This window comes from Belonocnema kinseyi, chromosome 10 (genome assembly GCF_010883055.1).
Source record: "Belonocnema kinseyi isolate 2016_QV_RU_SX_M_011 chromosome 10, B_treatae_v1, whole genome shotgun sequence".
Lineage (NCBI taxonomy): Eukaryota > Metazoa > Arthropoda > Insecta > Hymenoptera > Cynipidae > Belonocnema > Belonocnema kinseyi.
The window spans coordinates 43852717-43863728 of NC_046666.1; the positions used below are offsets into that span (position 1 = coordinate 43852717).

General features: G+C 26.2%; 1 protein-coding gene across 1 annotated transcript in view; it reads left to right on the plus strand.

Annotated features, from left to right (window-relative positions):
* LOC117181749 overlaps window positions 1-8913 on the plus strand; it is a 9678-nt gene extending 765 nt beyond the window's left edge. Inside the window, exons 2-4 of the mRNA XM_033374713.1 lie at window positions 7476-7954; window positions 8476-8520; window positions 8639-8913. Coding sequence (XP_033230604.1) covers window positions 7476-7954; window positions 8476-8520; window positions 8639-8695 — 581 coding nt within the window. The 3' untranslated portion in view covers window positions 8696-8913. The remainder of the gene's footprint in view (window positions 1-7475; window positions 7955-8475; window positions 8521-8638) is intronic.
* Window positions 8914-11012: the final 2099 nt, after the last annotated feature.

The following is an 11012-nucleotide window of genomic DNA, read 5'->3' on the forward strand; positions in this document are numbered from 1 at the left end:
GAGGAAATTACATAGAAACTTCATGATTATATGTTTCATATATTTTACACAAATATTTTTGTTACCAAAAATAATATTCCAATTTTTACAACTCTTTTTTACAACTTCAAGTTTTTGAAATTCAAAAAGAAAATTTTTATGATTTATAGTCATAAGCTGTTATGATACGGTTAAAAAAACTTAAAAATAAGCCCAAGAAAATTGAGAAATGTTGACTTATTTTATGCAGAATTTTGAAAACAATTAACCTTTTGAAGAGAAATTTTTTTAGCTCTCGTATAATTACAGTGAAGACAATTTATTGAGTCATAAAAAAAGGTGGCCTAAAAGTTTTGCTCGACAGTGTATGTCAAATCAAAATCTGAACAAAAAAAGTTAATCTTCAACTGAATTGTGAAATTTTCAAACAAACCAGGTGAACTCCCAACAAAAAATGTTATGGTTGATATTTTAATTAAAAAAATTATTTTGTCAAAATCAGTTGATCTCGTTTAAGAAAGATACATTTTCTACAAATTATTTAAAAAATTTAACCCAAAAATATTATTGGTTGAATCCTGAAATGTATAATCAACAATTTGAAAAATTATTTTGATATTTTTTCATTTTTATGCGATTTGAATTCACTTAAAATAATTGAAATATTAAAAAATGGAGTGTACAAAAATTTAATAATCATAATTCCTGTTATGAACTTTCTAATAGTTCTGAAATTTCTAAATTCTGAGAGCTTCTGATAAAGAATTTTTTAATGTAAAAAACTTTAATTTTAAAATTATTTTTGAATTTGAAACGCTTTTATCAGAAATGATGTACGTTAAATTCAATAATTATTGTTTAAAAAATTTGATAAGCTTTTAATAATTAAAAATTAGTTTAATAGTGGATTTTTAAATTTAAAAATTAGTTACTTATTGTAAATAATATTATTTCATTACGATTTAAAATTAATACGTTGGCCGGGTACACCAATAATATAAATTTCCTTGAATATTCATTTCATGGAGATTTGGATGTAAATAAAGACAAAAAATTATTAAATTTCGTCAATAACGCACAGAATGTGTAGAAAGATAATTATTTAGTTTCATTAATTGTTTCAATTTGGGGAATGATATAAGTTTAATATTATAAATTAGATGTATTTCATAAATTTGGATTTGAAAATCATGAATAGATTTATTTGTTAAAAACTAAATCTTTTTGAAATTAATTTTTGAGGTTTCCGGAAAAATTTACAATACTTCTCCAATTGTGAGGCACTAATTTCTTATTTTAATGTATTGCTCGTAATTATTACCTTTTTTGTAGTTTTTTGACAGATTGTTTTTAATGCATAAATTAAAAATCTATATTTGTTCATTTCATGTATTTTATATTCTTTTTTGTTTCAATTTTTCAACAAATTCCAATTTTATCGATTGCTGTTATGTCTTGTATTTTTACCACATACCCGTGATTGTTAGAATAATTTCTATTTCCTTAACAAATTTTAAAAATATTTTAGTAAATATTTTTTCGAAAAAACAGTATAAACAAAATGGAATTGCATAAACAATTATTAGAAAGTAGCGAAAGTGATAACAAATATAATAAAACTTTGCAATTTTCCCTAAGTATATTTTCCATGGGAAAATTTAGGGGGTAGGTGGCCACCTGTTTGTTTTTAAATTTTAATATTTTAAAAAGATATTCTATTGGTTAGAAAATTATAGGGATTTTTTGTAGGTTTACAGTTTTTGCTAGTGAGCAGTAAAAAAATTGAAAAACTTTTAATATTTAAAAATAAGTTTGAAAGTAAGTTCAATTAAAATTTAATTATTAAATTTCAAAAATAACGCACAGAACGTGTATAAAGTCTTTTGATATAAAAATTTAAAACAATTATATTGATTCGAAAATAAGCGAAATTTTTTTATATATGAAATTTTTGCTAGCGAACAGTGTAAAAAAGAAAAAAACTGAAAAAAATTTTGTTTCAATTTTGGAAAATGTTGTTTCTTTTGCATTAAGAATTTTTGTCAGTTATTTTTATTTCAAACTTAAACTAAAATTTAAAAAAAATATATATAATGAAAATAAAAAAATAAAACTTCATTAAAGTATTTCACTATTGAATTTTTAATATAAAATATGATCTATACTGTTTAAGAAAGGAATTGTATCGATCCTCAGTTGAAGTCATATTTTTATGTTGATGCTGAAATTGGCTTTAGGGTCACAAAAAATTGAAAACAATTTATCATTGAATCAGACGTTTCCGCCTTGATTATGGGCACTCGTCAGTGATTTATTTCTGAAATATTAGTAGAAAAAAATGGTTGATTCGTGGAAGGATATAATTTTATAGTAAAAAATCTGCCTGCTACGCGGGCACATTCTCATCCCGCGCGGCTCGCTTCGCTTGCAAGTTTGAGCGCGCCCAGGGCGCGCGACTGTTGGTTCTCGTGTTTCGCGCTCGATATTGTTATCTCGCGCTACGCGTTCGGTCTTTATATTTTCGCACATTCTTGCACAAACATTTTAAAATTAGGACTCAAAACATCCACCACTGTAATTTTGTAATTGTGAATTCTCTTTCGTTAAAAGAGCTTAGCTCGAGAGTTTGAGCGCATCGACAGCACGCGACTGATGGCAATCGCACTCCGCACTTGGTCTCTGCATTTCTTCCGCATTCGGGCACAGATCTTTTAAAATCAAAGGTAAACGGACCGACAACCGTGATTTTGTGATTTTGAACTCTCTTTTATTAAAGCTCTTTTGGCTTTAACGAAAACATTCTCACCACGTATCTCGTGCTTCGTACTCGATTTTGTCCAACATGTCAACTTTTCTAGATTATACACAACACTTTTATATCAATTATAATACATTTTTTATGTAATTCTGCCTGCGGTTACTTATTAAAAAATTGCAAAATAAAAAGCAAATTGTATTTGTTTCTTACTTTTTTTTTTAAATTGTATTCTAAGCTGCTCTGAAACATATATTATTTCAATAAATGTAAACCATTACAATTTAGAACATAAAAATTGAATCATACTAATTCTTATTTCCTTGTTTTTATAATTTTTTTATTTTTAATGTTGCTTTTTACGATAAAATAAAAACTATTGCGCATCTGTATAGGGTATAATACAGGAACCTACAATCCGCGAGAAAATTCGAGTCCTCTGGCTTTGAGATTGAATAAGTATGTGAAGAAAAAATAGTAGGTTAACGAAAATACGATTAAAAGTGAGGAAATTCGATAGCTTTTAAAAACAGTGAACTTTGAAGCATAGTTTTTTATTGAAAAAAATAATAGGAAAAATCTGAAAAAGTTCATGGTGGTACATTAAACAATTCTGAACAGATTGCAGTCGAAAAATTTGCAAAATATAAATAATTGTTCGTTTTTTGTGAATAAATATGCGACCGCACTATCTTCAGTTCTAATGAAAATAATGAAGTGATTTAAATTGGAGGTAGTTAGTTGAACTATCTGTAATAATTTTCAATTTGTAGGAAGTATGTGCTTCTTGTTGTCTTCGTACAAATTGCGATATTTGAAGTCAGTTTTTTATATAGGAAAGCAAATGCGAGAGCCCAGCATGGTGCTGTTTTTTCAGGGGATCGGCCTCGGTTTTCCTCAACACAGGGAAAGGGTTTGAAGGCCAGAGTGAGGCTCGGAGGCACAAGTTGGGTAGTAGGTCGGGTTGCGGAAAACCGAGGACGATCCCCTGAGAAAATAGCACCATGCTGGGTTCTCGCACTTGCTTTCCTATATATTGAAAAAAGTCAGAAGGATATATTGTTTAAGTTTTGAAGTACTATGAACAACCATACACAGAATTTTTACATCTTGAAAAAATGTGGTTTCAAAATTATTTTGTTTGATAAAATTTGGAATTTTCAACTTTTTGACCCAATTGAAAAAGTTTTTATCATAATCTTGTAGGGTTTTCAAAAAGCAACGTTTTTCTTCTCCAGACTTTTTTCCGTATCATGCGTTGTTTGGCCTAAATTGTTCATTTTAGTTTTTTTTTTATTTTGAAAATGCTATCTCTAGTAATTTTTGATTTTTCGAAAAAAGTCATGAGGATAAATTTTTAAATTTTTTGAATACTATGAATAACCGTACAGAGAATATTTGAATTTTTAAAAAAGTGGTCTCGAAAATATTCAAAATGGCTGGCTAACGAACTTGGCCTGTAGTTTAGGATACTAAAAGAGTGTACCAAAGGGCAATATAATGGATTACTTTTTTCAAAAGTTATCGTGTTCACAGCCAGCTAGACAGGCATACATACATACACACATGCATACATAAATACATACATACAGACAGACAGAAAGACACATTTAAGGAGTCTCAAATGTGGACATGTGACAAAAAAGGAGGGGGGGGGGGGGCAAATTTTACACAAATGCAATACCTTCTCTTGATGAGAATGTAAAGAATGATTTTTTTTAGAAATGTAAAGGAAGACAACAAATTTTTTTACACAAAACATAAAGTTATTTGGGCATTGTTGATTAATAAAAATAGTACCAATAATTTTCTAGAAAATTAAATGCAAGAAAAGTTTTAAAAAAGTGTTCAGTGATCTAATTATTATTTTTCAAAAGTATTTAGTGCTCTCATTATTTTCATCCTTCTTATGAATTTGCAACGTGAGTTTTTTCTCCATTTGATGCGAACTACTAATAACAACTGGAATTAATTAAATTTGTATTATTTGTAATAATTAACCAGGTCCAAATAACTTTGTGGTTCATGTAATAAAAATTTGACATTATTTACATCTCCAGAAAAATTAATCAAAGGCCGAAGCGTCCGATTCAATAATTGATTTTAATGTTTTGTGACCCTAAAGCCAATTTTACCAATAATATTCAAATGTTATTAAACATGATTTATCATAAAAAAATTGTGTTATTGTTTGCATTCGATAATTTGCAAGTGTTATGAATTTTGCGGAGTTGGATATTTTATAATTAGCAATTCTCTATTTTATAATTTCGATAATTTTCTATATCGAATATTATGTTTTTCGGAAATTTTACAACGCTGTAAATTTCAATTTTCTTGATTTTTCAGTCATCCCCTGTTCACTAGTAAAGACTATTTTTCGCCAAAAATTGGACATAGTTTTTCAAACACGTACATTTTTCCATTTTTCAATAAAAAATCAGAGCAGAAGATATCAAACGGTTAATTCGATTAATTTTAGCATTTCCAGTCTGCCCTGGTCCCCAGTTGTATACTCGAGGGATCCATAAATTTTATATATTTCAAATGCATTTCAACTTTTTTTCGAATTTTTATGCATAATGCCCGGAAATTTGTTTAATTCCACACAAAAGTAAGTCCATGTTTTGTTCGAAAAAGAAAAAAAAATTGTTATTTAGAGGCGAATCAAGCCCCATATGGTTGCCAATTGTTTATAATACATAAAGTACTAATTTATACTTTCAATAAAAATTGTTAGTTCCAAAGAATATTTAAATTTTTTAACAATTTTAGGTTATGTTGGTGAGTTGCATCTGAAACTGGTATTTTTAAACAAAAATCATCATAAGTTAAACAAAATTTATATTTTTTGGATTACGTTAGTGTTTTTCATCGGAAAAATTGAGTTTTCAACAGTCGAAAATTCAACTATTGAAAAATAGAAGAGAATTACATTTTCAACAATTAAAAATTAAGAAAAACTAAAAATTGGATTTTTAACTGATGTAAATTCATAGTTTAATTTTCTTCAATTTTCAAGAACTGAAAATTTAATTTTTGAAAATTAAACTTATAAAAATTACTTTTGAGAAATTATGAAAATTTAACATTCTTTTTGAAATATTAAAACCGCAAGAAAAAAACAAGGTTTGTATCAAGTTCATATTTAAGTCAATTTAGCACAAATAATTGTTTAAACAAGGCCTTATTGTTTATAAGTATCTTCTCCTATAACTATATTAATGTCGGGTAGTTGCGGTTATTTCTGAAATTTTTTACTTTTTGTCCTCTTTTCACTTAGTACAGTGGTAATTAGTGTAAGTTAAACAAAAAGAGTTGTGTAATAAATTTGTTATTGTTTATAACTATCTTCTCTTAGATAATTGCTAATCACATGAGGGGTTTCCTATAATGTTATAAATTGTGCTTTACCTTCTTAGTTATGAACAAATAATGAGTAAACATCAAAGAAAATCCTTTCTTAAACAATCTTTTTCTTTTTGATGAATATATTTTTTTTTTAAATTAAACAGATATTTGAAATATACTTCAAATTTTGTACATAGATCCCAGTGATTACCCAGTGGAGGAGGGTGGGGGGGGGGGGGGTTGATATTTAAATATGTGCAATACCAAAATTTTCTTTTACGCGTTCAGATTTGAGAAAAAAAGCAACTTTCTAGCATTACACTAAGAAAAAATAGTTCTAAACAATAAAAAATTGTTTGTTAACAATAAACATGTTCGTTAGCTTGCATTATTTATTACTTTACTGAGTAAAAATTCGGTAAAAAGTTAAAAAATTTCAGAAGAAATCGCAACTATCTAGCATCAAAAAAGATGAAAATGGTTATAAACAATAATAATTTCTTGAAGCAATTATTTTTGCTTATTTAAGTTAATTAATAAAGTAGCTAAAATTGACAAATACTTATTAAAATTCCAGAAAAATTATTCAAACAATTAATTTTGTCAAGATTTATTAATTATTTACATCACTCTGATTGTAATTTGGACTGACTGTCGAAAATTGCTAAAAAACTACAATTATCTACAATTATTCTAAAGGAATATTATTAACTATAATTGGATAAAAAGTGGAAATTTTTTGAAAAAACTGCGACGTTCTAACTCTATTCTAAGAAAAAAATTGCTAAATACAATAATCAATTATTTCAACAATTTATTTAAACACCTAATTATCAGTATAAAATATTATTTTATATGTTAGAAACAATATGTATTTAAGGAACTGAAAAAATCGTTATTAGCGCGAGCAACTCGCAATATCTATTTTTTCACTTATTGTTTTTTTTGGGATCCTATAAAACAGGCTTATGGGGGTGATAATTGAAAAGTGATATTTCATTTGTATTCTATAGATAAGTGTGAAATAAGATGTTGAGCTTCAACTAAATTTACCTCATATTGACGATTCTTAATAAAAATTTACAAAAACGTATTTTTTTTCTTATGGGAAATCCGTATTAAATGTAATGGGACTTGAGCTACCTCTAAATATCGTTTTATTCAAAACAAAAAAATGTAATCATTTTTGGTCGAATTCAAAGAAATTTCGAGCGATATGCATAGAAATTCAAGAAAAAAAATGTGGAACCTCATAGTGTATACTTATCGTCCGAATTAATCATTATTTATTGGAAAATTATTTAAATAAACATATGGCTCATCGAGTTTACAAAAATAAATATGTGTAAAATCATATTTTTTCATTATTATTATTTTTTTTTGTTTTCAGTACAAGCCACGCATGAATTACATTGCAGTTTGAATGCTGTTAATCTTCAATTAGAGTTAACACGGAATGAGAATAGGATGTTGAAAGACATGTGCCATCAAAATACAATAACATTTCAAAAACAAGCAAAAGCCGAATCTGACAAATGCTTAGCATTCACAGGATATCTCGGAAATGTAATAACTGACTTACAAAATAATTTACAAGAAAAAATGAAGATTATTCAACAACAGAATGAAGATGCACATAAAATGAGAGCAGAGAATGAAATCCTCAAAGAACAAATCAATTCGTTACTAGGAAAAGTTGAGAAAAGTGAAAAATGTCTGTTTGATTTGAATGATGCTCTAGCCAAAAGAACAGATGAAATTAATGTAATTAGTTGCATGAAAGTTGAATATGGTGATAGCAATGAGAGTAGCCAGGAAGTAATTATTCCAACGGATCCTGAAAATTGCCACGAATGCAGACAAAATAAGGTATGCATCTTTTTTTTGTAAATGGAAAATTGGTAATTTCAAGGAATCTGTTTTATCATCAGAGTTAGTTAAAACACTCAACGTCATTTTTGACTAAATGGGAAACAAATTTGAAAAAATTTTTAAATTTTTTTTTCCTGGAAAAAGATCTTCTCACTTCGCTCCACTGGGAAGTGAGAAGATCTTTTTTTTCAGAAAAACAATTTTAAAATTTTTTAAATTTATTTTCCATTTTGTCAAAAATTACGTTAGGTATTTTCTGTCATTTGAAGAGTTAACTTTATCGATAGTTTTGTTTTCTATTTTCACAGGTTGTGGAATGATCTCTCTTAAGCAAATCTGAGAAGATCTTTTTTCAGAAAAATATCATTAAATTAAAAAAAATCGCTTATACTTATATTTCAAAATATTAAAAGTTCATGCAAATTTATTGATTCAAAACTATAATAAAACAAAAAATTTTCAAGATTGTTAGTAAAATATGTACAAATGAATAATGATTATTTTTTGTGCATTTACAGATAACTACTGAGAATTCTCTGATATTGGTAGAAAATTATGCAAAGGTAAGAAAAAAGATAGTAACAATTTAATTCTATCACTAAATTATATATAGAGCTAAATTAGTAAATTATTGAGAATTAGTAAAACCTGTCTTAATTGCTGTCAATCGTATTTTTTCAGAAAATGGATGAATTGGCACACCTACTACATAGCAAAACTAGGAAAATTCATTCATGAATGAAACTGAACTCAGCCAACTTGACTTTTAAGGAATAGAATTAATTATTTTAGATTATAAACAAATTTTATAAAATTATACCAAAGTTATGAGAAATTTATTTCTTCAATTTTTATTAAAAGTACATATATGTAAAGTAGTTTTCATATTGTTAATAAATAAATAATAGGCAATATTTGTATTATATAAGAGGACAATAAATCTTTAAGATCTTGCACATTTTTTGCACAAAGTTTTTTAATTAACTTTTAAGCCATAAAAATTACCCGATTTCTCCTATTTCGAATGATAGATGTTTTTTATTTTAGCAGTCATGAAGAATTTTACTTTAATGAATTACTGCAATATTAGAAAATTTTTTAAATTCATGTTTTATTCAACTTGAAAAATCAAATTTGCGCTTTATACTTAGCACTGTTTCTTGAATTAATTTTTATAAGTTTAATTTTCAAAAATTAAATTTTAAGCTCTTGAAAATTGAAGAAAATTAAACTATGCATTTACATCAGTTAAAAATCCAATTTTTAGTTCTTCTTAATATTTAATTGTTGAAAATGTAATTCCCTGAAAAAAATATAGAATTAGGAAATTCTGTTTAACTGTTATAAACAAATAAATTAATGATAACAGTTTCTTGCTAAATTTTCAAAGTTTGAACTTATTGGCGACATATATTTTGTTAACAAAATATGAAAGAATATTGTTAAATTGTGAACGAGTGGCAAACAATAATAATTTTTAATGATTTAAACAAGTTTTATAAACAAAGTTACTTATGTGTCACTTCTATGCATAGCAGATTTTTTTCTTCTGCAGAATAATTTCTTTTTTTGTTTCAAGAATATAATTTTTGACCAGTAGACTGCCATTCAAAAACAATTGCAATTTTCATAAAAACTTTTTGTAAATAAATTCACTTATTTGGCTTTTCTTTTTGTAGAAAATTCTTCTCTTCTACAAAATTATTTTATTCCATCAGAAGAAAAAAAATGTTGCACACAATAGACTAACATCCTACAACATTTGTCATTGTAACGAACAACTTTTATAAACATTCAATTATTTGGCATTACTATACATAAAAAAATTTTTGGGTTTACGGTATCATTTCTTTTCATCTGAATAACAAAAATTGTGCATCTCGACTTTTTTGCACTGACTATTTAAAACTAAAGGTAAAAGTAGCGACAACAGTAATTTAATAATTGTGAATTCTCTTTTGTTAAAGCTCCTTCGGCCTTAAGGAACACATTCTCATCACGTATCTCGTGCTTCGCACTCGAGTTTATCCCTGAAATTTTATATCATTCACATAAATGTATATTATTATAATTCGTAACTTGCATTGGTATTAAAACAGACGAAATTTCATTGTCCCGTTTAAAAAAATTAAAATATTTTTTGAAATTTATTTTGAATTCACCCTAAATTATTATTAGTTTATTCTAAATTTTTTTTACATTCTTCTAAATTTACTCAATTCTATTCATTCGATAAAGTTTTTTTAAGTTTTTATTTTATTTCATTCATTTTGAAGTCTTTAAAACTCATCGTAAATTTGGAGGTATTTGATCACATTCTTTTGAAATTTCTTTAATTTTTCCCTTTAATTAATTTCAAACTCATTTTTGAATTTATTAAATTATGATTGCACAAAATGTAGAACTGATTTATTTTGAAAGTGGTTAGTTTAAATAAGTTTGTTTTGTAAATGTTATATTACATTTTTTTTAACTAATTGAAAATTGTACATTTCAGTATTTTTTCAAATATATATATATATTCTATAAGATATTATTTTAAAACTATTCAGCTTCTACGTTTTTAATTGCTTGATTCAGAAAGTGCACTTTTAATACTTTGAAGCATAATTTTTGTTTATTTTTCATGTTTTGAATTTGAAAATATAAATGGGAAAAAAGCCTTTTTGGATACTAAAAAAACTGGTAAATTTTGGTATGCTAAAAGTTAAAAAAACGGCCTGTCGTATGAAAACATAGGTGAAGGGAATTTATCTTGTGCTGTTTCTCCAAACAGTAAATTCATAATTTATAATGTTATTTTTTACGATCAAAACGAAAACCACGCGTTTTATCAAGAAATTATTTAAAAAAAAAAAATTTATATTTTTTTGGGTTAAACAACCTTGCTCTTATATCTTGTGTCATTTTACCAAAAATGTAATTTTTTATTTTTAATGTTGTTATTCACGATCAAAAAATAAACTGCCAATCATATAAAAAAACCATTAATAAACATTGTTCTTCTCTACTTTCGGTAAAAAATGTTATTTATTTATTTTTTCTTAGCTTATGT